We start from the raw sequence: 27,783 nt of genomic DNA on the forward strand, positions 1-27,783 counted from the left end.
GGCCCCTTCCGGTATTGGGAGCTGGTCTCCTGGCACTCATCAGGCACTCGGCTTCGAGAGGCCTCAGGGAGCCAGGGAGCAAGCTTCCAGCTTGAAGGGAGGGAGAAGGTCTCCTGGTTTTAAATGCCCGCTACATGCCAACCATGTCTTGTTGTCAGCAGAGAGGGGACGGTCAAGAGGGAGCGATGAAAGCGAACGGAGAGGCGCTAACAAGAGCCGGAATGGATTGCTTCGAAGCCTGCCTTCTCCCCAGAGGCAGGTGGCATTGCTCGCCCACCCCCCGGAGCAGGCCCCGCCTTTGCCACGGGGCGGGCTCCTCACTTGCAAGCCGGTCAGGGCTTGGAGGTGGTGCCTCTACGTCTACTTTGGAACGTTGGAATTTGGACCTCCTGGTCTGACCTCGTCTCGTGATCGCTCCTGATGCTCTAAATTCCTCCTTCAGGCCAGGAATTGCTCGTTCCCCTTTGCACTGGGAGCCCAGCGGCTGGCCCAGAGCAGCCATGGGTGTGAACTGACAAAACAAGCCCCCCTGGCTAAGAGTCTCATGAAAAGACCCAGCTTTTGTTTACGGGGCAGTCACCACGGTCCAGGGTCAGAGCTGAGGGCATGACACGGTTCTCCCGTCCACTCCCGACCCCGCCACCCTGACCCAGGGTAACCTTGCCAGGCCTCATTTGCAGGGAAGGGAACTGGGGCATGGGGAGGTGGGTGTACTGGTTTGAAGTCACATAGCTGGTGGGTGTGGCCATCTCTCTCTCTCTCTCTCTCTCTCTCTCTGTCTCCTCTCCCAAGATCCCAGGCTGCATTCCCAGCAGGGGCTCCAAAGCCCCCTGGAGGGGTGGCAGATGGAGTCAGTTCCTTTGGAACAACACTTCCCTTGGTGTCACTGCGTTTCTCTAGGGACTCTCCTTCCTTGGGAGATGGTCCTGTCATGGGAACTGAACATGCCACCAGTAGGCAGTTTCTCTTCGAGGAAGCAGGGATAGGAGGGGGACCTTGAAGGAGCAGCAGCAGACCACCAGGGGAGGCGAGAGGAGGCCCTCCAGGTCTTGGGAGTGGCGCACACAGGGTGTGTTGGTGTGTTGGACGCGGGGGGCCGGGTGGTACATAGTTGGTATCCCCCAGATGAACTCTTAGGGATGAGCAGAGGCTGCTGGGAACGCCAGCCTGAAGAGGATTCGGAGGAAGACAGAGAGCCAGGATCGATTAGCGATGTCGGCCTGGAACGTGGGAGGAAGGGGGTGACCTCCTGCTACGGGCTTGTCATCCCTGCCATCAGGAGTGCTTAGAGGACAGAAACACGTGTTAGCTCTTTTGACCTCCTGACAGATCCTGATTTGGGGGTAAAGGGAGGAAGGTGCTGCTATTTACTAATTTCTTTTTCGTGGACAATTTCCGGCTCACTCGGACTCACCGGGTGCTGATACCAGCGGGGTTCCCGTATCTGTTCCGCAGGACCCTCACCTGGCTGCCTGTCTGGCAGGATAGGCAGGGGTCCCACCGTCCCGGGAGGGCCCCGGGTCGGGAGCGCCGGCACAAAGTTCCACGGGCCTGAGGAACACCCTCCTGCCTCCTGCATTTTAAGCGGGTTCCAATGGCCCCTGCTGGGAGATGCCCCATTTCTGCTGAGTCAGGGCGATTTTAGACTCTGCTCACCTGTAATGAGGGGGCTGCTGAGGACTCATTACCATACTGGACTTGGGGGCTGCCCGCGGAGGGCAAGGGGACAATCGGCGAGCCAGAGGTTATGACTTTTGATCTAAGTGATGGCTTTGAAATATTTAAAACTCCCCTGAAACCAACCTGGGTCAGTGCTGTCCTTCATTCTTCGGAGAAAGTGAAAAAGCCAGTCCGGGAGGAAGGAGGCTCCGGGCCGCTCGGCAGGCTGGGAGATCCACGGGGCCTTTTGGCTAAAGTCAATGAAGCGCAGGTGAGAGCCTGAGCATACGCAGGTGACGGGGCTCAGGCAGGGTACAGGCCCCCGTGGTCTAAGTTCCACAGGGCCCCTCTCCAGCCAAAGCCAGAGCTCCGGCCGGCCAGTGGTAGAATGACACTGCCCAGGTCTCGGGTCCCTTTCATGTTTCCCGTGTTGTATCTCCCCACCTCGTGAATGTCACCTGACCTATCAGCGTGGAAGGCTTTGGAGGTTTTGAACTTGCCCTACATCAAATATGCCCCCTCCTCTGCTCGGGAGAAAACCAGCCACTCTGCCACAGACTCACGGGGCATGTGATTGTCTAGAACACATCAAACAGCCCAACTCTCCCTTGTAAAAGTTTTACAAGAAAATCATTGAAGACCAGAAGAGCTATCCGTCCCCTCTCCTCCTCCTTCACTGTTAAACCGGAGCCGATATTCCAGATTCCCACACTCTGGCATCCGCCGGCCGGCGAGAGCGCGGGGCCAGTGGGTGTGCGGCGGTGGAAATCTCGGCCCCCGGATCATTATACTTGCAGGCCACGGCTTGTGGGATCTAGTGATTTGGACATATTTTATTTAACCAGCTTAGTAAAAGGTAATATTCAGCAGCTGTGATCTATAGCAGAATTACAATTTTCAGGGTCAAGGAGGGATTTTGATATTAGGAGGTTGGGCAGAATTGCTATGAAATCTCATGAGCTGTCTTTAAAAATAAATGAGAAAATAGGTTATCCAAGAGTCATTGTAAGGGAAAAATCAATAGGCAGTGTCTATTCACTTGGGCTATCAAAATCCTTGAAATTTGAACAAAAGTTTCACGTTTAGTGTACTGTAGGTTTTGAAATATCGGCGCTGGAGGCTTGGCGGGTACAAATTCGTTGTGCTGTGCATCCAAACGAGGCAGGCCTGGCGAAGCCGCCGGCTGCCTCGTAGGGGGGGTGGGGGAGTGAGTGTCTTGGTGACCAAATTAGATGGGTCAAAGGAGACTCCTGAAGAGAACATGCAGGTGGCCCTCCCGGGAACACTAAGAAGCACCTGCTGTCCCAGAAGTAGGTGTGGCCGCTGCCTCGGTGCCCCTACCCCTCGTGGTTGTCTTCTTGCCCACACAGTCCGCTGCGTCTCTGTCCCCAGGTGGGGAACAAATGATCATTTAATAGGGAAATTCCTGGTGGTGAAATTGGGACTGAGCAGGTCTCTTGGAGCGATAGAAGTTGCCTGTCTTCATTCATTCATTCATTAATTCGCAACCAAGACTTCGCATGTGTGTGTGTTTCAGATGCCTCTTTCACCTCTGCGCAGAGGCAGCGTTGTAGCCAATGAGGTTTATCCGAGGCGTGACTATTGCTAATTGGAAACTGTTCTCAACTGGGTCTTCCAGGACGGCATACTTTTGGCATTGAAGAGGCGCATCTCAGCCCAACCAGCGGAGGCTGCCTTTGCTCTCCAGGTCTCTCTGTGACTCAGTTCCTACGGCAGGTAACTGCCAGGTGATTCCTCACTGGCCTGGGAGCCCTGGTCTGTGGTTCGACACTGATTTCCAATCCCTGGGGCCATGTCTAATATTCAGTGTTAAAAAACAATTTGAAAACATTTTTTTTTAATGAAAAAGTGTTTTAATGAATGAAGACATGAATATCTTCTTTTTAGTATGATTAATATAAGGCATTCCTGAGGAATTTTAAGGCCGTGTTCATGAGCGATCTTTAAAGAAAACAGAACAAAAATACGCAATACTCCCCTCAATATTTGTCCAGCACGATGTTACAGAACAGCTCACTTTGTCAAGAGGAGCAGGATGGTGATGGCTTCTCACAAGCCTGGTGGTGCTTTCCACGGGTTACCTGATCGAATCTTCCTATCGGGCCTCAGGGTGGGGGGTATTTTCCCCGCTTTACAGTCAAGGAAACAGAGGTTCAGTGAAGAGACGAGTACATTATTTCAACTCACCAATAAGAGAACCAGAGCTCTTATCCAGGTTTGTGGTCACTCTGCAAAGCCATCTCTGGGGCGATTAAAGAAGAAGGGGGGAAAAAACTGGTATTCAAAAGCAACCTTGAACATGATTCTTTTAAGTTCCATCATTAAAACAAAACAAATGACACTGTCTATATTCACAGTACAGAAATTGTAGCAGAGTACTGAGAATTTATAACTCCCATTTATTTAGAAAGGGAATGAAAGTAAGATAAATAATTCAAATGCAAAAGGGTAGCAATAGCAGACGCCGATTCAGGCATTTTATTTAACTCATCAAATAATACAGGTTAGTTCGGGAAACAACGACCAACATATATTTCTTGTACTAACGATATGTAGACCCACATTTCCAAGAAAGGTAATGAAAATAAATTACTTTGTGGAATACAGCAAATAAATAGTTTTTTTTTAAACAAACAAACAAACAAACAAAACCCTATGACTACTGGGGGATGGGGAGTGAGGTTACAGAAGCATTGTGGAGCTGGGGGAAGCTGGACCTTGAAACAAATACCGAACAAGAGGAAGGAACAGCACGTGTTAATGACAATTAACAGCAGACATTCTAACTCCTTCCTCTCATCCCCTTGGTTTTAGGAGCGATTTCTCCCCAGCCCCGAGACAGGCTCTGAGCACCGCATCTGACACCCACCGTTTGCGTGATCCAGATAATGTAATCGCAGCATCATTAGGAACCATGAAATCGCAATTCCCCGGGGAAGCAGCGCTATCATTCAGTTACGCACAGAAGATCCATTAATTAGCAGATTTCAGTTTAAAGCGACGATGTACTACACGGGTTCTAATCCCACTCTGGGGCGGCTCTTCGGCCTAATGAATTAGCTGGAGGAAGCGGAGCAGGAGCCAGAAGACAGCACTCAAAGGGAAATGAAATGAAATAAGATAAACTTAAAACCACAAAATTTAAAAATGATCAAGAGATCATCCACTGTTGGGGAAAAGCTGTAGGAGGAGCCACACGGGGGTCATCCGAATCTCCTTCTCTTGCAGTGGCGCTGTCGAGCATGCCGTTTAACATCTGGACTCCATTTGAGGCAACTTGATGGAAAGGGACTCATTCATTCATTCATTCTTTCATGCCATTCATCCCACAAACGTTCTCTTAAAGTAACAGCACTTTTACAGAAGAAGACAGGTTGCTATGTTGGACACATTCATCGCTTGGACAGGTGAGTCCTCCGACATCAGGCAGGGCAGGGGAAAGGGGCACTTGGAACCTCCATGACCGTCGCTTTGGAAATGCTTCTGAAATGGAGATACCCTCTTCCTGGAAGGAGAAGCGGAAGCGGGATTTTTACCGTTCTTGAGATGACCCCTCAACCCCAACCTGGTTGGCACCTACCCTCCTCTGGGTTGGTACCTTTGAAATTCTGGCCTCACCGTTAAATAAAAGGGATGAATGTAGAGATCAATGATCACTCTTCACACACTGGCCTCAACCCTTGGGCTGGCTGACATCTTTCCATTTCACAGCTTGCTTGGATCCCAGATATAGAGGCTATTTGGTCTGTATTCCAGGGAAGAGGGGAGGTTTCTAGACTGGAGCTTCGTTTCCAGGATGTAATACCGCCGGCCGGGACCTGGGGGAGAGCCTGACTTGTCAGTGGTTAAACCTACACGAGATGGGCTGAACCCCTTTTTAAGAAAGAAGGGCCATGTTCCAAGACCAAGGGTTGGCACCACACACTGGTTTCTAAATCCTGTTCATGGGTTTCATCCAAGTGCACCTTCATAATGTGCCCGTGAGCAAGGGAGGGGCAAGTGCAAAAAGTAAATGATCTGGTTTCCTGATAGGGAAATGGGGTGCCCCAGAGGGAAAGTGACTCACCCAGGCAGGACAGGCTCCATCATTCGTGAGCGCCAAAGCAAAATGAAAATACGGAGCCCTGTGTTCAGAAAGCAAGAAAAAAAATGCTTTTTCATTTCTTCCCTTGTCTCTCTCTTGTCACGGTGTTTAAAATTTTCTAGTTGATGTCTTCTAAGTCAAGTTAAAATTTTAAGTCACTAGCACGAATTTTACTGTTCGCTTTTATACTGTGCAACACTGGTTTTAAAGGCAAATGTCAGAATATTTACGTGTGGGAAATCAGCAGTTACACAACCCATGTAGTGGGTTGTTCCTAGAGGGAGCCTCAACCAGACGACTCAGGCCAGAAGAGACAAGCTGGACTCAGGAACATTGGAAGAAGGAAGAGAGGGCTCCCCCAGGTCTGGGGATTCTCTCAGGAGGACGGCAGACCCTCAGGATGCTGACTCCGGCCTTGCGTCCTGGTCATGCACTTGCCCTCCAGCCTGGGGGTCAGGTTCCCTTTCTTCCCAGTGGCTGGACGGAGAGGTTGTACCCCAGGCCTGGAATGGGAGGTTAAGGTAGGCATCTCCCCCTTCTGCAAGGTCCGTGCCCCAATCCTCGGTGGATGGGCAACCGAAGGGGCTGGGCCACCTTGGTGCCAGGACGCACTAGGTGTACCTGGTGCCTGCATCGGAGTGGATTAGAGGTTTGTCCCACTGAATGTGCCCTGACGCCGCCAGCATAGGGCAGGGCCTGCGGCTGCCACGCCCCACTACAAAATGCTGTGGGCTGCCCCGTCCAGCCCTTGACCCCACCCATGCCTGAGCCCAGAGGCAGGTCAGCAGCTGTTGCTTCAGGGAGGTTGGGGTGGGAAGGCCGAGTGGAAGTGGGGCTCCAGGGGGCTGAGCATCTGACCCCACAAGCAGGAGGTGGTGGGAGGCTGGACCGCGTGGGAGCCTGGCTCCAAGCTCCCCGCTCATGGTCTGTTGTCTCACCGAACTTCATTTACAAAATGCAATTATGAAGATAAAATTATCATGAATTTCAATTATAGTACAGCATTAAGCCCCCAGTGTGGGCCCTTCTGAAGGTGGGGTCACGTGCGCAACTGCACTGGTCACAAGCCCATGCCACCAGTCCTGCATCCAAGACCATTCCGAAGCTCAGTGCACCAAATCTCCTTCTCTTCTAGGACATTCCGCACGCCAGGGGCTGCCATCTTACCCCAGGGCCTTCGACCCTCACATTTGGAACATTCCCATTTTCTCCGCCATGGGTGACAGGAGCTGGCAGAGGCCTACCTTCCTGAGACTTTCCAACCAACTTTCCCGTTGGCCAGATGAAGAACCGGAACCCGAGCTGGCTCTGACTTGTCAACGTGAGGCCACACGCCAGGCTGGTGGCATGGAAAGGCCGGGAGCTTTGAGTACCTCCGGCCTGGAAAATGCCAGACTTTGGGAAAAGAGTGAAGCCTCGAGGGGTCTCCCTGCCAGGCTGTTCCTGGGTGTGCAAACACCACCCCCACAGCTGCCAGGACCTGGAGAGTCAGCGCTTCCCCCAGCTCTAAAGCCGTGTCCGCCTAGCATCAGCAACCAAGGAGTTTGCCAGAGGCCTCCAGGGGCTCGGTGCTGGGGGAGGAGGAATTCAATTCTCACTTACTTGTTCTCACAAGATTCTTTTGCTAGTGATGGTGGACTTGAGCACAAAAATGCCTTTCCCCGGGGACACTAGTAGCTCAGCTGAGGGGACACCAGGGTGCCCTCTGCCAGTTCCTTAAGAGAGAAAAGATCTGATATTCAGGGGAAAAAAATGATCATAGCCAACAGGAATGGAACCGAGTTTTTCTATGCATGTTGGTTTAAAAAAGAATGTAATGGAGGAACATTAGCCACGTGGTGTGAAGGCCAGCACTACCAAAGAGGCCCCGTGGCTGGGCCATGGCTTCCAGAACGCGGCGCTGTCTGAGTTGCATCTCCTTGTGCAGATGAGAGAAGCCCAAGGAGAGGCTGAAGACTTGGAGTCCATTCCTGGCTCCACCGCCCACTTATTGGGTTTTCTCAAGCGAAGACTCATTCCCTCTCTGTGCACCATCTACCCATTTGAACAAGCAGGTTGGCCAAAATGCTCCTTAAAGCTTGCACAGCTAGAGGGTTCTGTGAATCTGAGCCCATCTGCCTGGTTGGCTTTTGCCATCCAAACCCACCAGCCTGGAGCCCAAGGGGCACGAGTCCCACATTTCCTCCTTTCCAGCCCCAATTTCCCTGGCTCTGTGGGTTTCATCTCCCCTCACAGGAGCCCAGGGAAGCCCACTCAGAGACCAGGACCGTGCTGCAGCCTTTGCCGGGGTGCCCAGGCTCCTCCTGTCCCCGGATCAAAGTTTCTCCACTGTCTGGGGGCTGGTGGTGGGGGAGGGTGACCCATCAGCCTCGTGCCCAAATCTGGATTCTGCTTCTATTTTCCCCTTTCTGCATGGGGGACAGAGAGAGAAGAAGGAGAGAGAAGCCTTTGAAAAACGTCTCCTGCTCCATCGCTCAGCAATTCACCTCGCTGCTGAGCCCAGTGACACTCCCGTGGTGCACCTCTTAGCCACTCGGCAACTTTTTTCCCTTTTATGATATTTTGGGTTTCTGATTGCCTGCCAAGTCGAACCTTTATCATTTAATAAGCAGAAAAAAGGAAGAAAGAAAAAAAGAAAAAAGGAAAAAAAAATCCTCTAAGTCAGTCCCAATCTAAAGGGTCCCCATACCTGTCCCCTGCCTCTCTGGGGCTGGTCCTGGACCCGGAGCCAGCGCTCATGGGGATTCAACCACTGGCAGGCAAATGTCAGCTCTACTCTAGTCCAACGGGGCTATTTGCACATGTAATTGCGGGAACCGCAAGGAGGAAGGAACACACAGCACTAGGGGGCGTGGCAAGGACTCGGGCAGGTGGGGCACTGACCTTGGTGGGGCAGCGGTGGGAGGGGGCAGGGGGATGGGCACGGCGCCAGGGTTTCCAGTGTGGCTCACCCTGGAGCCCTGGCTGAGAGCAGAGGGCAAGGCAGGGCTCTGGGGACGAAAACAGTGCCCCACCTGCAGTCCCAGGGCTGCCATGCATGTTTTCTTACCTCACTTCTTCACCACGTGTCTTTGGGGCCTGGAACACGGTAGATAGCCAGTACGTATTTTCGACTAGATGAATAAACCCAATTACACCTCTCAGGCTTCAGACAGGGAAAGGCGTGGTTGTTTAGAAGTCCTGTCGGGGACAATGATGAGCCCATGCAGCCCCTAGCTCTCCTTACTCTGTAGTTTCTTGGCGGGGGGCGGCAGGATGTTTGGATGAGGAGACAAATCAAGCAGAGACAGTCTCTGAGAGTCACGATGTCCCTGCTGTGTTGAGACCCCTGGATGGGGCAGCGTGGGGAGGCGCTGCCCGGGGCAGAAGCGGTCAGGTTGGGTGTCCTCCCCAAGTGCCTCGGCCTCCGCATCTCAGCAGGGCCGGGAGGGAGCAGGCTGCAGAAGCCCCCCAAGGAAAGCAACTGGCTGGAACCCACTGTTCTAACTACCCTCCCACCGCCTTCCTGGCCTCTCTCCTCCGCCTCCTCCTTCTCCTCAGGAAGGGCATTGCTGTGGGACGTACCAGGGGAACCTCACCCAATTATCTTGCCTTGCCAGGGCCCCGTGTTCTCTGTCCTGAGTGGTCCTGGGCCCTGGGGCCAGGGTGTGTGTGGGCTTCTATGGCAAGGCTGCGCACCCAGGAACCCATTCCTTACCCAGAGGGCAGCTGATCCCAGGAGAAACCACCAGGCTGGTGCCAGGCAACCAGAGGTCCCCTTCCTTTCTACTGCCTTCTCCCAAAGACCACGGACTGCTCCTTGCAATGGTGGGTCGTTCCCACCCCAAATCCAAAATCTGCCCTCAGGAATGGGTCAGTGGTCTATGGATCTGAAGCTGACCAGGGGAAGAAGAATCTGCATTTTGCCCGGGCTCGAGGTCAGACACCAGAGGGACGAATCTTTCAGAGTGGTATTTCAGGAAACTACGAGCTCACGGGCGTTCCTGTGCAGAGACCTGGCTCATCTTACAACTGTCCGTGACCCAGAGGGCCAGGACCTGGGTCTGAAAGAGTTGGGAATGAGGAAGGGGACAGTGTTTGGAGCCTCAGGGTGGGGGGCTGCGGGCTTCAGGCCCCGTGCATTTAGCATCCTATGGCGGAGGCTTCTTACCGAATTTAACAGCAATCCCACTCCCCAAAGACGTGGCGGATTCGGGCCACATTCTCAGCTTGTCTCTCTTCTGATGGTGTTAAGATAGAAAATTAACAGACACACGCGTTGTGGCATGCCAGGGTGCTTGGACCCAGTGCTGGGCATGCGGGAGGCCTCCGTCAGTGTCAGCGGAGGGTGCCTCTGTGGCCTGGGTCTTTGGCAGAATCTTCTGGAGAGAAGCTGGAGCCTGAGGATGTATTTCATTCTCAACTCTGTGGGGCCTCATCTTGCAAAAAAACATTTCTGTCCAATTCAGGTACTTTTCTTGGCAAAATAAGTTAAAAACAAAAAAGTTGAGGCAACAAAGCAGCACTGAGCTGGAGAAGGGCCTTGTCTCCCCCCTCCCCCAGCACTGTCCCCTCCTGAGCACACCTGGGGAGGCTGAGGGGTGGGGGAAGGAGAGGGCTGCACTGAACGGCGCTGTCCTGCCCCCAGGAAAAGTCCAGGCGGCTCTCAGCGGAGCCGTGTGTGCAGCAGATCAATACGGGCTTCGGGGCCGCTGAGCTATTATTCACGCCAAAGGGCCTTGTTTGGATGAAGGGAAGGAGGGGGTGCACGAGTTCACAGAATCACAGTCTAGAGCTCTGCTGCTTGGCATTTCCCCCTCTCTCTGTGATGCCTTCGTTATTTATGTAGCACGAGTAATGAGGTGATTCAGGACGAGGAAGTGCTTTACCCACAGCATGCTGGGAGCTCCTTGAGGCATGACAACAGAGGTTGTGTGTGATTTGGGCTGGGGTCCTGGGAGAAAGGCACCCTGTCTTTCTCCGGCTCTGGCGCCTCCTGAAGGAGGCCAATAATGGGCCCAGGGTGGCACAACGTGAGGCCTGATGCCGGCGCCCTTCCCTCTTAATGATCTCCTGGGATGAGTCCCACTCACCATCTCCTGTCCCCTGGTGCTGGGAATCCCTCCTCACCCCATACGCCACCCGTCCCTCACCTCCTCACACATTCTCAACCCACGTGTCCTGTCATTTTGGGTTTGCCCCACCATCTTGTTTTTGCCCTACTCGCCTCTGGTAAGCAGCTTGGGAACATTTCCCTTGTTACTGAGCTAGAGTCCTCGTGGGCATGGGCGGTCTCTCCCAGCATCCCCTGCGTCTTCCCTCCTCTACAACAGAGACGATGCTCACCCTGGTTCCATCACCTCTTCCGGGACCCGGTCTCCAGCCTTGGCCCCGAGCACATGCATTCTTCTCCCTGCACTGGGCCTCTCTTGGTTACCCTGCAGGGTCTCCTTTCTTTTGGGAAGGATCCTGTGGCTTTAAGCACTTCTCGAGCTGCCCACATAGTTCCCGGCCTCATTTTTAAAAGGCTGACATCTTGTCTAAGAACTACCTAAGTCATAAAATGTGGACGGCCCCTGGCAGACACTACTGGTTTGAGCCCAATGGGCTGCAGGCAAAGCCATTTAAACAAGAATGTTTCTTGGAGTTCGGCTTAAGGTTAGTGAATTACACAGGATGAGGTCGGGTTTGAGGGCTGGCGGCTCATCTCGGGCAACCAGTGTCTCTGGGAGTCAGACTAGGGATGGCTTACCACAAAGCCTTCCTTCCTTTTGGAAAAAGGACTCTGAGCCTATCTTTTGCCGAGGTGTGGCATCCGTTCCAAAGGTGGTAAGCTGTCACGCGGCTAATCTGGAACAGGCCGAGATGGAGATTCGAGACCCCTCAGGCCCAGGCGTGTGTGCCGTTTCCATGCCCACGGTGGTCTCTGAAGCTTAGGGTGGCCTCACTTGTCCCACCTGCCGGACCCGGCCCTCCTATGCCACAGCTCCTGCTGGGACCGTCTGTCCTTGGATGGGTGAGGCTGAGAGATGGTGGCTGAGCAAGGGACATGTGCCATCTCTCCCCTTCACATCCATGGGGTGGCTGGCTGCCCAAGGGGTCTGTCTTCCTGGGGACAGGTGGGTAGGAGCAAAGCAGGTCAGCAGAGAAGATCTCGTTCCCTGTTATTGACCAGGTCATCCCAGCCCTGAAGTACCAACAGACCAGGCCTCTGCCAGTGGCTTCCATGGCTCTGTGAAACTCACGGAATCAGACAGGGAGGCCGGATGAAGCCAGGCGTTCCGGCGTGGAGAACGCCGCTGACTTCAGATCTGGGATGGTGATGACGATGGTGAAGGAGCTTTTCCCCCCAAAGCTCAGAGCCCATGGAAAAGCTGATGATTTCACCAACGGCAAGTCCCGGAAAGGAAAAAAGACAGAAGGTCAGTTCCAGCAAGGCATCGCTCCTCTTGTCTCTTAGGGTAGCACTGTTTGCAGTGAGCTCATCGACTACACAGAGACGCCCCGTCACACCCTCCCCACACCAGCCAACCGGACACATAAGCGTTCCTTTAAGAAATCCCTACTGACTCTCCAGACCACAGTCTTCCAACCACACACTCAGCTGGCTGAGGAGACATGTGGACCAGAGACAGGGGACTCACAGAGCCTCCTTTGAAACCAGCCCCAGCCGTCACCCCCCTACAGTCCTTGGCTCTGGGTCTGCATTTCTCCCAGGAAAGCCCACCTTGGCTCCCAGCACCGAGAGCGTCCCACGGCACTAGCAGTTCAAACCAAAGCGACGAGGAAATCATTGCTTGTAGTTAATTCTCAACTACGTAGACAAACGGCTATAAATATTTATGATGGGAAATTTCATTATTTAAAAAATTCGGCTCTAAATTTCCAGCTAACTCCATGAAGAATGCTTGCTGAACAGGTTGCAAATTAAGAACAATTATTTTTCTCTTCTGCATTTGAATGGAACTTACAGCTAAAGTCATTTAAAGGGGTTAACATCAACCTTAATTAAATATTAAAGTGTGCCTGTACCTGCTGCTATTGTTGCCCCTTCGAATAAGATATAACCTATTTTTGACAAGTTTTCATCTTTCTCTGTGGAAGACGCTACATGAAATCAAATCAGTGGCAAAGAGGAGAGTAATGAATAATCTATTTCATATTCCAACAGTACCCAGAGCTCGGGAGTGGAAAAATATTCAGTCAGATGATGGCAAGAGGCTGCTCGGGTACCACATGACACAGCTGATGTTTAAATAATAATAATAATAATAAAAAGCGATAAACAAATCATTAGCCCTTAACAGTTGTTTAATGCAATTTGTTAATGAACGTAATGGTGGGGACTAATAATGAAAGAAAATAAAAACGTCTAAACAGGCGCCAAGTTGCTGGCAATGCGCAATTATTTCCTTGTCAAGTTTTTATGATTTAATGAGCCCCTCTGGGACTGACGGCTGTCAGTCAGTCGTGACTTTTTGACACCATTACAACTTCAAATACAGCAGCAGGCAGGCTGTTTTCCTCGGATTTGAAATACTGAAATGATCTGACAGTTTTAAAGAAAAGATGTGCAAAAAAAAAAAAAAAAAAAAGAGGAGAGAGGGAGAGAAAGACAGTCGCTTTCCTTTCTTTCTTTCCACCCCTTCCCTTCTTCTACGGGGTGGATAATCTCTGGATGCTGTTTGGTAATGAAAATCCAATCACTGAGGTCATTATCTGATGAGGTTTTTTGGAACAGGCAGGCTTTTTTCCCCCTCTTTATTTCTTTACTTAATGATAACCCTCAATGGGCTGGCCCCGCATGGGACGGCCAGAGCCGCACAATTTTGTTCACCATTAATTTCAGCCTTTGAAGCTCAGGGCTCAGAAGCAGTAGCAAAGCAAACCCCCCACCAAGCTAGTTCCAAAATAAGACAATCCAGTCTGCCTTAAACAGAATAGCAAATGGCCTCCCAGCCCAGGCCTGGCGGCTGACGTCAAGCCCCGTGCATCTGCAGGCATTCGCCTTCAACACAGAACATTTAAAACTCTTTACAACTTAAGAGACTTTAATTAAATTGCTTTTGATTCCGGAGCAGGGTAGCATCCGCTTTTATTTATTCGGTGGGTCGGGGAACCTGTTTAGTCTGCACGAATGTTAGATGGCAGGAGCTTCCCCCTCCCGGTCCTCCTCCATGTCCTGGTCTTCACCCCCGATCCCACCTTCCCCTTGAACATCATTTTTAGCACAGATGCCCAACCGCAGAAATAGTCCTCGATCAAAGTCGACGTGTTAAGTTCCTAGAACCTTTTACAGATCTAGGACCGGCTTCGCCTCGGTGGGCTCTCTCCCGTCCCGGGTGGAGCCGGACCTCCGCTGAGGCTCCTGGGCATTTCCCCTCCAGCAGCCGGGAGGGCCAGGCGCGAGCGCGGGGGGGGGGTGGGGGGGGTGGGGTGTGGGTGGGGGTGGGGGGGGGACCAGTGTCTTACAAAGCGCCCACTATCCGGGTCACTTCTCCGGGTGGGTTGGATGGGGCTGTTAGGCCAAGGGTTATCTGTTCGGATTCTCTCCCTCTCGAGGTTGAATTGGGGCAAAGTCTGAGGCAAGTGCTGATAAAGAGATAGAACTGGTGAGAAAAAAGCCACTGGGGGGGTGAGGCGCACACTCCCTCCCCATTTCATCCCCATCTCCCCACGAGCACAAGGTTTTACTGAAATATTTAGGAGCCGGCGGCTTTAGACGATCAGATGAACCTGGCTTGCTGGGTGGCCTGGGGAAGAGGCACGAGGTGCGGGTAGAGAGCTGGTTTTACACTTTCGCTAAGATCAACGGTTTCAAAAGCAGCCACCCGAGAGAGCTTGGTGTAATACTTCCCCCGCCATTCCTGTTTCAGAACGAGAAGGAGGTTGTTTGTTTCCTCCCTTTTAATGGTTTCTCCGATGTGTTCAGCATGTACAGATTTCCGTTATCGGAATAAAAGAATCTTGCTGAGATGGATCCCTTCAGCTGATAGGAAAATGAGCGCCGCCTTCCCAGTCCTCCACTGTCCTACCTCGTCCGGCCCCAATCCCACGCCATCCCTGCAAGGTCAAGGCTTGTAGCTTTATTTACACAATACTAAATGATTTATCTGGACACACGCAGGCCCTGGCCTGTTTCGCTAAGTGCGATTTCTCTGGTGGATTTTGCCATTCTGCATTTCCTGTCTAAACCATAACGGTTCTTTTCTGAGTTGGGGGGTTAAAAACCATAAAAATAAAGGGCAGCATCCAGGTGATCTCCATCTACGGGCACAGGTGGTTAGCATTTTTTATGAAGAGAACAGGTCCGCTTTTCAAGGATTCAGAGCTTCCAATTATATTCAAAAGATAGTACAGACCTCGGAAGTGCCTATGAAGTCTTAAGAAAAACATATTTTGCTTTATGACAAGGAGGAAAATGACCTCAGCTTGGGGCAACTTTCAGCCTGATCATAAACGAACTCATTTTGAACGCAATTCCCGGTTACCTCGGACAGAAAGAAACCAAAGGAAATCACAAAGCACGTCAGAGGTTTGAATACACAGTGAACTCAGGAAGGCTGTGCTAACATTTTTTTTTTTTTTTTTTTTTATAGAAAATCCAAGCCATCCTTTGTAACACGCTGCAACCCCTTATTCTTTGAAAGGAGGTTAGTGAACGTTTTCCATGAAGTTTATTTCTAGTGAATTATCCTATAGGACTCTACCATATTTATAATCACATTTGAAATTTCACACCAACGGACTCATGTTCTTCCTCTTCCTGAAATATTCATGTTCTTTTTACATACTGGAATGGATGTGCAGAGAGCCTTGTCAGACCTTTTGCTTGTAGGAGGGCTGTTTTGGCAGTGCAGATATTAAAACCAAAAGGGTATCGAGATGCTTACACAGGTCAGGGGAGAGGAGGTCACAATTAAATATCAGGCCAGGGCTCGCTTTGTCAGCAAATTCTGGGGACTAGGGGATTTTTGGGGAAGGTAAGGAAATATTTCATGTAGCAGGAATCAAAGTTGTGAAAAGTGGATCTTGGGCAGGCTTTGCAAAAATGTTCTTGGCTGTAAAACAAAACAAAACAAAAACAAAAACAAAACACACACACACAGAAAAACACAGAAAGTGCTAAGTCAAGTGCTAAGTCAAGTGCTAAGTCCTGCACAACTGACACTGAATATCCACCTTTTCAATGCAAGCGCTCGGGCAGGTAGACTATCTTCATTATCCCTGGGTAGGAACAGGGCTGGTTTGCTGGAGCCTGTCACTCACTGGCTTTGGCCCCTGTTTTTCTCTGCATTTTTATCCTCGGACATCACAGAGGGGCAAGTCGGTGACAAGAGATGTGTGACAAACAGCACAGCCCATCACATGCCCCACGGCTGACTCATCATGCCCTGTCCCAAACCGTGACCCTTGACATGTCCACAGGGCAAGGAAGAATGTCACCAAGGCTATTTTGGTTAGGAGACGAAATCACCAAAAGGCAAATAAACATTCCCCTTCCCCTACAGAAAACAAATCTGGGTGAAGACAAACCTAGAAAAGGAAACCGCCCCGCATGCAAACAGGAATAGAAAATATTTTTACACTCTTTGCACTTCAGCTGAACAGTGGTGAAAAGAGGGAGGGTCATTCGGGGCCTGTCAGCGCAAAAGAATGATTCATGTGACCATTTTGTCTTAATTACTCAGAACAAGCCGTTGTTGCTGTTTGTCAGGGAGGAACAGATCCATCAGTGTCTTCTGACAGAAAAAGTGACCGCCATCAGGATGGTGACGACCAGGATGATGGCCAAGACGACGACCAGGATGCGGTTCTGGATGATTCTAGGAAAGAGCAGATGGGAAAAAAAATTCACATAGAGACACGAAGGGTTTTCTGACAAAGACCATCCAAGACCAGGCTGCCTAATCAAAAGACGGTTTCACAGGTGGGGGTAGGGAGCCCAGTGTGGGGCTTGTGTGTGTGTGTGTGTGTGTGTGTGTGTGTGTGCGTGTGTGTACGTGTGTGTGCATGTGCACGGGAGCTTCCTCTCCTATGAACCATCCACGAGGAAATGAGCGACTCCACGGTGACTGTCACACGGCACCTGGAGAAATGCTCACTGCCAAGCAAAAGCTAATCAAATGGCTTTCCGGGCTCGGGGTACCATGTAGTAATCTGTAAGCGATCAAGGGCCCCATGCGAGCTTCTCTTTTTAATTTAAAACGTGAGACAAGCCTCATTTTTTTGCAGTGTTTCCTGTTAAAGTAAAAGACTCCAAGGAAACATATGTCAGTAAGGTACTTACCTGTACAAAAATACCTGGGGAAAAGGAAAAGAGAGATTTAGGAAGATAGGGACAGGATTAAGAAGCAAGTGTCAACCTTGCCGCTCGGGCTGTGAAACCATCATCTGTCACTGGGGCTCACTGCTCTGTTACACCAGGAGGAAATGTTACATTTGCTCTGTAACACACACACACACACAAACACACACACAAGATGGAAATGAGAAATTACACAAAGTCCCCGAGTGCCTCGTGTGCTTTGGGGGGTGGACCCTCACCTCTGGGGGTTCCAGCCCCCTCGGCTCGGGCTCTGCCTAATGCGGACGGGGAAGTGGGAAGTCGGGAGGCGAAGCTGACTACAGACACGTGCTCCGAGATGCCTGCAGAGCTCCCCATGAAGTTGCTTCTTAAGGTGTTAGCTCATTCTGAGAAAAGAGGTTGAGCCCCAGAATGCCTTGTTGAGACCATCAAAGGGAGCCCAGGTCAAGCGGCCTCGCCCACGCTCCTCCCGCAGAACCAAACGCACAGCGGTGGAGGGAGTGGCTGGCGGTCCTGCCGGGCTCTCCAGGTGCCTAACAGCCTGCAGCAAACCCCATCCGCCTGTCCTGCAAATATCAAGCAGGAAAAGGTCTGCTGTCTTGGTCTAACAAGAGACCCTGCCCTCCTTTTTTGTATCTCTGCAGTGTGTTGGCAGCCTTTTCTAGGTTCTGGAACGAGTTTCTTTCTCGGAAGGAAGATGACATCCCTGTGGCTTCCGCTGGAGTCCTCCCCGCCCAACCCCTTCCTCTCCCAACCTAAATGGATGGATGGAGATGGGGCGCATCAGACAAGCCCACTCCCCTGTGGCCCCCCTGGAAGGACTAGCTCCCTCTCCTCCTGACAGGTTACAAAACGATCACATTTGCTGACACGTCTTCCGCAAAACTGCTTTAGTGCCTGTGTCCACTTTCCTCGAAGGAGATGAATGGTCCGCTCAGTCCTCATTTATCACGTAAGGCTCAACTAAGATCTGTCTCCTTTATTTCTTCCCTTCCCCACTAGAAAGGCTGCGCCCTGACATTAATTCTTCTGCAGTGACAGCTAATTCAGACTTAACAGGCCGTATTTGCTCAGGAGGCAGGGAGATTCTCTGTCCCCAAAATAAATAAATAAAAACAGGACTTCACGGCTTGTTAAAGTAAGGCTAATTATGAACACTGATCAGTGCTACTTGGTGGATTGATTTAAAACCCAAATTGATTTTTTCCCCTTTCTCTGGAAGGGGCAGAAGTCTTCGGAACAGTCCCGACACATCCCGTTTGCCCACGTCACTGTCACAATCTCTATTTACCACAGCCATCCGCGTCAGACTTGCAAAGGAAATCAGCAAAATTGAAACTCAGCAGCGAAACAGATTAAAAGCATGAAAACTCTTTAAAATTCTGCCTTAAGTAATATACAGTAGTGTGTCTCTTGGTTGACAACCATTTTATTTGTGGGTTGAGGGCCCCAAGGCATCCGTGATGCTAATTTATAAAGGATTAACCGCGGGGGTTACTTGTTTAATCCGAAGCATGGTTAGAAAAATGAATACACAGGAATGCCTAAATCTTCAGCTCTTGCCTGGCCTTCCTAATTGGGCTTCCCTCATCTCAAGGCAAAGAGGGGTGTGATTCAACCTGTGATCATTCTTAACAGCTCATATCTTTAATTCACTCAGCACACCACCGATCCCAGGACAGCCCGACATCTTGCTGGGAGACACGCGGAAGACCCAACAGTCCACTGCCTCCATGGCGTGTCCCGAGTCTAGAGTCTTCTTCTCCTCTGCAGCCCCAGCTCCTGGCGCAGTGGCTGACACACAAAACTGGAGAGAGACCCACCCAAAGGTGCGTAATGAAGGAATGCCACTTCTGTAATTCTAATCATTCCATTCCAGGGTGAATGGAGAAGATATCCGTGCAAACTCAATTTGCAGGGAAATCTCAGGGAGTCTGTGTAGAGAAGGCTGAAGTTAAAGGCTAAAGTAAACCCCTCAAAGGTGAAACTGGGTCTTCTCCCTGAAGGTAAGAGAAGGAGCGGTTCCCACGGAAATAAGGCACACGGTAGAGGAGGTCAGCGGGAGAGAGCACTTGCTTTCTCAAAGCAAGGACTGGCAGACATTTAGGACAGAGGGTACAGGTGGCTGGGTTGGGGGGAACAGAACTGGAGCAGACAGAGTGGAAGAAGCTCGACTCAGGCTGGCAGCCCAGCTTTGGACCTCAAAGGTGCTGATATGGTACCTCTAAGGACCAGAAAAGGGGGCTGCTGGGGTTCTTGAATGGATAGGAACCAGCCAGCCTAGAGCAGGAGACACAAAGGCTGGCACTGGTGGGCCGCATCTGTGAGGGAGCCTGGAGAAGTCACAGCCAGGGGCTGCTGGCAGGTATTGCTGTAGGCAAAGCAGAAAGAAATGCGGAGTTTGCCGAGGATTAGAAAAACAAGCCAGGAAAGGGGTTCCCAGCGAGTGAGCCAGAGAGGGAACTTTGGGGAAACCCAAAGTAACTTCTTTCAAACTTTGGGCAAAGGGGGCTTTACGTTCCACTAGGTCTGCAGCAAGCTGCCTTAATCTTCCTTTTGAAAATGCAAAGTGTGTTTACTCAGTAAATAATTTAAGAAAGAATATACACTTGAAAGAAGACATCCATTGAAACAGCCAGGCTAAATTGCCTCCGGGCAAAAGCTCGTGCATTTGCATGCTGCATTCTATTAAGTGTGGCTTAAAAGAATGCAGAGCCAAATTAAAAGGAATGTGGGCCCGAAACATCAAGGATGCTCCAAGTTTACATTATGAATCACAGTGCTGTTGATACAAGATGAATTAACCATTTACTTTGAGGCTGAACTCACAAAGTACTATGGAAAATACTGATCCCCGTGTGGAACCCTGGGAGCGGCTAATCTTTCCATTGCCAGTCTCCTCCCCTTCTGGAAACAAACTCTTGCGTGCGGCGGTGGGAATCAGGGGAGACGGGGTTCGAGTGGAGCAGGCTGGTAGGGCACCTGCTGGAGAAGCCCAGGAATCCGCAGGAGGCGTCCCCAGCAGCCGCCAGCACCTGGTTCTCCTCTACTTCTAGGCACAGACTGCTTTCACCTGTCCCCCTGACGTGAGGCATGGCCATGTGACTTACGACAGTCAGTGAAATGTGAGTGGGAGCCCTGGCGGCCACTTCTGTTCCAGGTGGAGGCATCTGACTTCCAGTGCCGGCCTCTCCGGCTGGCTCTTCTCTTGCTGTTCTGATTCAGGAGGCTGTATGTCCCAGGAGTGTGGCTACGAGACAGGGGAGACTGCTTCTGCCTGGATCCCTGAGTCATCACACGGAGCATCATGGCCCTGGAGACGCCCCAGGATGCACAGCAGACTTCTAGTAAGGCATTGAAATACGGCTTAATGAGATGAGATGCGGGCATGTGACTTCAGCCGGTCTGAGAGAGTGCATCTCAGAAGCTTTGCCTTGAATGCTGGGTCATCCCGAGAGTGCAGTGTGTGGGTGTGAGTCCTGGATCTGCTGCAGCCATTTTGTCTCCAAGAGGGAAGCCAGCCTAAGGAAGAAGCTGACCGACGGAGGATGGTGCAGTTGAAAGAGAGGCAGAGAAATGGAACCCTGGTCCTGAAAACATGGTGAACTACCCTTCCTCTGCACTCTGAGTTACATGAGAAAGTAAATTAACTTAATTTTTCAAGTCCGTTTGAGTTAGGTCTTCTGTTAGTTGAGACTTAAAGCATTTTTAGGTTGATTTGCCCTAATTCCAAAACCAAGTCCTTGATCTACAGCATATTTCCCCCACTACTTCCACAAAGAATTTCCAACCATGCCCTTCTCTCATTTGTTCTTCCCTGGGCATCCCTTACCCCACATTATTTATGATTTTCTGTTTCTTTGCAGGATTCTCCAATAAAAAGTAGACCTTCTAGGGTCTGACTCTCTTTTGTGTTTTGGATTCCTAGTGTCTTTTTTTTTTTTTTTTTTTGATTCTTAGTGTCTTAAACAGAGGTCAGCATGGATGTTCTCAAAAAAAAGAAGCTTGCTGAGTGCACGGATGGGAGCCTCCTCCATCTGCTTCCCCGAAGATTCATGTAGCATGCTTCCTGCTTTCTAAGGGCTGCTTGTAGACAAGCACGGCTTTCACATTGAGCTATCAGACACCCTCCCATTAAGGATGCCAGCAGTGTCCAAACGCTTTTACAAGCCTGCATTCATTAGCCGGAGAGTGCGCGACATTCCATAGGTTCAGCGCCCGGTCCTGCACGTGCTTTCCTGCCTGGCCAAGCAGGCCTGAATAATGGTGCCCCACCTCTGGGGTTTGGCAGAACAGTAACAACTGGCAGAACAATTAGCAATCATGAGAGCACGGGGTAAACTGTGCAAGGGTGTCTCTACCCGTGTCTCTCTGGCAGTTCCCAAAAATAAGGGCCAAGGGAAAGGCTCTCCGAGTTCTCTGTCAACTTCAATGTTAGTATTCACCAGAAAGCAATGAAAACAGGAATAGGGGAATGGTTCATTGTCATCAGCCTCTAATACTAACTTTAGTTGGAAGCATCACTGTCAAGTCTGATACCTGGCTGCCTCCGAGTGAGAGTTGTATGGTTGTTAATGCCCCCTAATAATGCCCATCCAGGCTCTTCCGTGTCCTGCACTTTTGGGAAGAGTCCTCAGCCTCACTCACCCCAGAAGTCAGGTAGGGCTGACCCCACTCCCTGATTCTGCAGGGAAACATATGACCCAGGCAGGCCTAGCTAGTGACCGCTGTCTATTCCTTGCACAACTGTTTGTTAAGAACGTGGCATGTCAACCAATCCAGAAAGAGACTTACAGGGATTTCCCCCCCACCCTGGAAAATCAAGGAAAAGGTCCTCTCTTTACTGAGATTGACTACAGGGACAGTGGATGCCCAGAACTGTGGGAGGCCATTTTTCTCACCATGCAGGATGGGAACCTGCATGAAGGACACCAACACAGAGGAACATGGAGTCTAGAGATCAAGAAAAGAGATGGATTCCTAAAAGCATTCTTTGGACCCTTGGATTCTGCTGTGTCATGCACTGGCATTGCTCGAAGAGTCACATTTAAACTACTCAGTTAGAGGAGCCAAACAATTCCCTTTGGATTTGAGCAAGTTTGGTTGAGGCTTCTCTCACTTTCAACAATACTGACCGTACCGAGGTGACTGGTGTCCCTTCCAGCCCTACCCCGTTCAGGTCCACCTGGAACCTCAATGGGACCTTATTTGGAAATAGGGTCTCTGCAGATGTAATCTGTCAAGGATCTTGAGACAAAATCATCTTGGAGGTACAGTGGGCCCTAGGTTCAATGACTAGTGCCTTTAGAAGACAAGACCTAGGGGCGCCTGGGTGGCTCAGTGGGTTAAGCCTCTGCCTTCGGCTCAGGTCATGATCTCAGGGTCCTGGGATCGAGCTCCGCACCCTTCCTCTCTCTTCCTGCCTCTCTGCCTACTTGTGATGTCTCTCTCTCTCTCTCTCTCTCTCTGTGTGTCAAATAAATAAATAAAATCTTAAAAAAAAAAAAAAAAAAAAGATAAGACCTAGAAAGACTTGGGGGAAAAGGCCATGTGAGATTGGTAGCAGAGACTGGAGATGCAGCTAGAGCCAAGGAATGCCTGGCGCCACAGAATCTGGGAGAAGTAAGGGACGATGCTTCTCTAGAGCCCTTGGAAGGAACATGGCCCTGCTAACTCCTTGATCTCGGACTTTAAGCCCCCAGAACTGAGACGGAATAAATTTGCTGTTTTAGCCACTCAGTCAGTGGTACTCTGTTATGGCAGCACCGGGACCCCAATACATAGAATTCTTGGGTCCAGAACAGGCTATGGAGCTGGTTGTCTCGTGTTGGCCTTTATGATGACTCTTCTCTATCCACTGACCCCTGGCTGTGGGACATATTTATTCTGGAACTGTACAAAGTCTTCCTCTGAGGACAGGCCAGTCCCAGACTGGTTCCCTGGAAGCTCTGAACACAGCCATGGGGCTCATCATCTTTAGGAGCTTTTGGTTCTTTCATGTCAGAACAAGAATTTCCACTCATGAGCAGGCAGCTGCCCAAAGCCACGTGAAGAGGAGGGACCTGAGGGGACGTGTCTCGGAGGACTCCTGCCTCTGGGAAAAGACATTTAAAATAGGAAGGAAACCCAGATGTCATCTCTGGGCCAACTTACAAAGACATCACTCACCATTCATCATCCACATTCACTGACCTAAGTTTAGGAGAAGTGGGTTGTCTGGGAGTCCTGAGGACGTGGGGCACAAGGAGGGATACTTTTTTTTTTTTTTTTTTTTTTTAATTTATTTGAAGGGATACGTTTTGATGGGTGGAGAAATGAGCACACTCTGGCAAGGAACCCAGGAGACAGGAACGAGGGTCTGAGCTCTAGCACACCTAGGTTAGGTCCTGAGTGAGGGCCAGAATAGCTTAACCCCACTTCCAAATTTCTACTTAGTTTAACCAGGATCAGCAAATGCTCTCTGTCAAGGGCGGGACAGGAGATGTGTTAGTTTCCCAGAGCTGCCATTGCAAAGGACCACAGACTGGGGGCTTACACAACAGAAGCTGATTGTCTCACAGTTCTGGAGGCCAGAAGTTGGAGATCAAGGTGTTGGCAGCTTGGTTCATCCTAAGCCTGGGAGGGGGTGCTGGCCGCACTCCTCTCCCCAGCTTTTGTGCTGACAGTATTTGAGGTTCCTTGGCTTATAGACACGTCACACTGATCTCTGCCTCCATCCTCAACATGGCCCTCTTCCTGTGTGTGGGTCTGTGTCCAAAAGTCCTCTTTCCAGGACTAGTCTTCCTCTAGTCATCCTGCATACGGGGATCACCCTGCTCTGGTATGCCTCATCTTAACTACTAATATCAGTAAAAGCTCCATCTCCAAACAAGGCCACATTCTGCGCTACCGGGGGGTTAGGACTTTATCACATGAATGTGGGTGGGGGGTCAGGGGGATAGGGGAGAACACAATTCAAGTCACGACAGTACTGTTTTTGGCTTTGTGGGCCATATGGCGTCTGTTGCAACTCCTAACTTTGCCCTTCGTAGTGACAAGGCAGCCGTAGACAAGGTGAATGGGCAAGCGTAGCTGTGTTCAAAGAAAACTTCCTATTTGGAAACTAGAATTTGAATTTCATATAGTCTCCATATGTCAACAAAATTATTTTGATTTTTTTTTTTCCTGTCACGAAAACATGTAAGGTGATTTTGATCCCACGGGCCATACAGAACACAGGCATTGGGCTAGACTTGACCTGCTGTCCCCAATTTGCTCACTCCTGGTCTGAAAGCTAAAAGCTAGGTAAGATCGGCCCAGGTCTGCTGGAGAACAGGGTGGTCCCTGGGCTGCACACAGTGGGTCCTACTGAGGAAAAAAGGAAACACAGAGTCCCTGCCCTACGGGGGCTGAGGGTGTCACAAGGAGTGATCAATTACAGAAGCCTGACAACAAAGGCCGTCATTAGAGCAGTGCCAGCGCGTGACAGTTTGCTGTGTGCCCACCATCCTGCATTGGCCTGGGGGGACCTGGAGCAAGGCACGCCAGGACACCTGGGTTTCATTTCTCACCCAGCAAAACCAGCCGGCTCACCAACCACCCCGGGGAGAAGACGATTAGCTCACTCAAGACTATAAAGCACTTTGAAAAGGTAAAGCCCTTGCCATGCGTGCAGTCCGCAAATAATTCAGTGCAAGAGGAGGCCGTTTTAGGAAAGGTGAGAGGCAAGAGGGAAGTTGTCAGGAGGCTGGAGAGGCTGCCCAGGGGGAAACTTTCAGGGGCTGGATGGGAAGGTGGAGGCGGCAGTCCAGGGAGCCATGGCCTCATCAAGCCCGCTGGGCTTATTGTCCAGGATGGCGGCCATCTGGGCCTCATGGTGACATTCTCCCCAGCAGGGCTTCCTTCCCTTGGAAGTGGCAGTGTGAACATCAAAGGCAAAAGCATGGAGTCCCAACAGCTGGCTCAGGGATTCCTCTCCGGCTGGGGAAGGCAGCCAGCAAGTACCAGTCAGGGCTCACTGATGAGGCCAAAAGGTTTTGATCAGGGATCTCTGCGGCTACCGTGCACTCTCTGTGGCCAAAGGAGTACAGCGAGTTTCAGCCTGGGCGCCATGGCCATGACCATTCTTAGACACGGACTTGACCGTGACAAGGGGGACCGTGGCTTGGCCGTCTAGAGGGCTTTCGGATAGAACCACAGGGTTTTGAAAGAACTTGAAAGGAATGAAGGGATGATGCTCTAGCAACGCACCATCTATCCCTCAGCGTCTGCCGCCTGCCACAGCGGGCAGAGGCCTCCCCACCCTGGTCGGGGAAGGGACCTGCCCCAGGCTTTAACCATCTGGGAGCCAGCTGGGTCCCCAGACCCCCCAGGCCTGTTCGTGTTAGTGGTAGTGCTCGGGCTCATCTGAGCGGCCAGTGTCATCCTGGCGAGGGCGCGCGGTGGCCAGTCAGTCACATGCTGCTGTGAAGACGACCCGGTCGACAAGATCAAGGAACGTGCCCCGGTGCACCGGTGACAGAGGACGGTGGTTCCCATGCTCGAGGCTGAGAGTGACACGAGAAGAGCGGAGCTACACGGAAGGCTCCTTGTCCCCGAACACAAGATGACTCTATTTGAAGGACTCGCCATTTCTCTGACATTGTGTCCCTTCCACGGCTTCAGTGCTCAAATGTCCTCCGTTTTATGGCATGATGGTGATAGTAGATGGCAGGTTTTTTTTCCCCAGCGACCTTATTTGGACTTTGGAAATAGACTCTCTCCTTGGAAAGTATTCTCTCTTACTTGGCAAAATAAAAAGCCGACAATCCTGTCCTGGATTTCAAGAGAAAAAAGTCCCAGTCGGAGAAATGTGAAAGTTTCTGCGCCTGGGAGCTGGAAAATCCCACCCAGCTGGACTCGCTGGCGATGGCTCCTCAGGACTCGACGGGACGGTGCCTCTGGTGCTGGTGGTGGTGGTGGTGGCAGCCTCGTCACGGACGGACGCAGACACGGCCATGTCACGCCAGCAGCTCGTACTGACTGGGCACCTACTCCAGTGGGCTGGGTGCTGTTCTGGCATCTTCTACACGTTGTTGAACCTTCGCAACAATCGGGTGAGGTGGAGATGCTTCTCATTCCCACTTTCACCAAGACCTCAAGCCGCCTATTCGAGCTTATCTCCCACTCCTGCAGGACACCCCAACAATGCAGCGTTTCTTTATGTAACTGCTGTGTCTTCTGTTCCCGACCAGACTCTTCTCGGCTGTTTGAAGGGCAAGTCTTTGACATCTTCATCTTTATATTCTTCTCCACAGACAGAGTAATTGGGTATGCAGGTTAATTTTGTTGAAAGTACACAACGCTAATTAACTAAAGTCAACTCTTTTCTTAGTGCCGGGTGTAAACGCACAGGAAATGATTACGATACTGTTCATTTTTATTCAGTAGCATATTTGCCAGCTTTCTTCGGTCTGTTGTCCTCTCTGCCTCTCTCCTAGGCAGAGGCATGACCACCGATCCCTCACGGATTCGGGGATAGAGGGAATGGCACTGGGGGCTGTTCACCCAAGACTGCCTGTCGCCCAGTGACCTCAGACCCCGTGATTTTTTATTATGTTTACGTCACCTATCGTACAAATGAGGGTATATGCTATGAGAAGATGCCAGGCTGCGGAAGATTTAATTTAATGCATCTGTTGGAACAGAGTACCTGACAGAAAAGAAAATCAGGCAGGAGAATTAGCTAGACTCACAGTGTGATTCTGTGGAAGGACGAAGGGTCCCTTCATCCAGGAAATGTAATAAAGGAATCTCTCCCCAGGATTCTCTGTATGGCATGTGGGTAGCAAAATACTTCCAGTCTTAAAAAGGCAAGGTGAGTTTTTGAGCTCTTGGATGCTTACTCCATGTGTGATGTCATTTAATCTCTCAATGATCCTGATTTATGAGAACCCAGATTTGGTGGCTCAGGCTCACCTGTGGAGAAGGCCAGGCCCACTCCAGACGTGGCCCTGGGAATGTTCTCAGCACAAGGCAGACTACCACGGTGTTAGGCCAGGATGGCACTCCCTTCCCGATCCCCAGTCTGAGGTGCTGCACCCCTACCCCTTCCCCACTCCTGCTGGGTGCCCTGAGGTCCCCCATTCGCGCTGGGTCCTGCCCCTGTATCGTGAGGCAGCCTCACTGCCCTGCTGACTTGGCCCACCAGTTCCTCCCGCTTTCACCCTCCAGGACAGCCGTGAACTACATTTGGGCAGAAGCTGAGCAGCTCCCTTCATTTCTGGAGCCAAACTGCCTGGATTTGAATCCAGGATCTGCCACACACCAGCTGTGCAGGTTGCTTCCTTATTTCTCTGAGCTGAAGTCCTTTTGACCGTTTTGGTGTGAAAATGTTCTTATTTTATGACATGATGGTGATAGTAGATGGCAGTGTTTTTCCCAGTGTCCTTACTTGGACATTGGAAATGTTCTCTCTCTTACTTGGCAAAACAGGAAGTGGACAATCTCCTTCGGTTCTCTGTTTAAAAAGAAAACCAAAAGTACCAGTACAAAGAATCCAGAAGTTCCAAAGAACCAATGCGTCCTTTTCCTCATTAGAAAAAAAGTGGGGCTAATAATAGCAGTACCTCAATGACTTACATTAATAAAGAAATGAGTTAATTCAACATGAAGTGCTTTAGGTCAGTGCGTGGTAACAGTAACTGCTCCGTAAAGAGCTCTAAGAATTATTATTAGTCCATTCCTGTTATCACTCACGGCTCGCCCCATGATG

The 27,783-nt window shown here is 50.8% G+C and overlaps 1 protein-coding gene, 1 long non-coding RNA gene and 1 pseudogene across 19 annotated transcripts in view; 2 read left to right on the forward strand and 1 right to left on the reverse strand.

Moving 5' to 3' along the window:
- The first annotated feature begins 3,207 nt into the window (after positions 1-3,207).
- On the forward strand, positions 3,208-3,334 carry LOC131830881 (U4 spliceosomal RNA; annotated as a pseudogene).
- Positions 3,335-4,129: 795 nt separating this feature from the next.
- VTI1A (vesicle transport through interaction with t-SNAREs 1A) overlaps positions 4,130-27,783 on the reverse strand; it is a 351,501-nt gene continuing 327,847 nt past the window's right edge. For 3 of the 18 annotated variants that reach the window (XM_059173209.1, XM_059173202.1, XM_059173206.1), the window contains one exon: positions 16,307-16,569. Coding sequence is in view for 2 of the 18 variants with exons in the window: in XM_059173202.1 (XP_059029185.1) it covers positions 16,476-16,569 (94 nt within the window). In the remaining 16 variants the exon portion in view is untranslated. Of the gene's footprint in view, positions 5,186-5,298; positions 5,499-5,746; positions 12,118-13,036; positions 15,805-16,306; positions 16,570-27,783 lie in introns of those variants that run through there. The other 15 variants (XR_009353293.1, XR_009353280.1, XR_009353291.1 and 12 more) reach the window with 14 other exon arrangements.
- LOC131830689 (uncharacterized) lies at positions 18,941-20,958 on the forward strand. Its single transcript, XR_009353295.1, has 2 exons — positions 18,941-19,057; positions 20,277-20,958. It is a non-coding gene; the product is annotated as an uncharacterized LOC131830689 (long non-coding RNA).

This window comes from Mustela lutreola, chromosome 4 (genome assembly GCF_030435805.1).
Source record: "Mustela lutreola isolate mMusLut2 chromosome 4, mMusLut2.pri, whole genome shotgun sequence".
Classification (NCBI taxonomy): Eukaryota; Metazoa; Chordata; class Mammalia; order Carnivora; family Mustelidae; genus Mustela; species Mustela lutreola.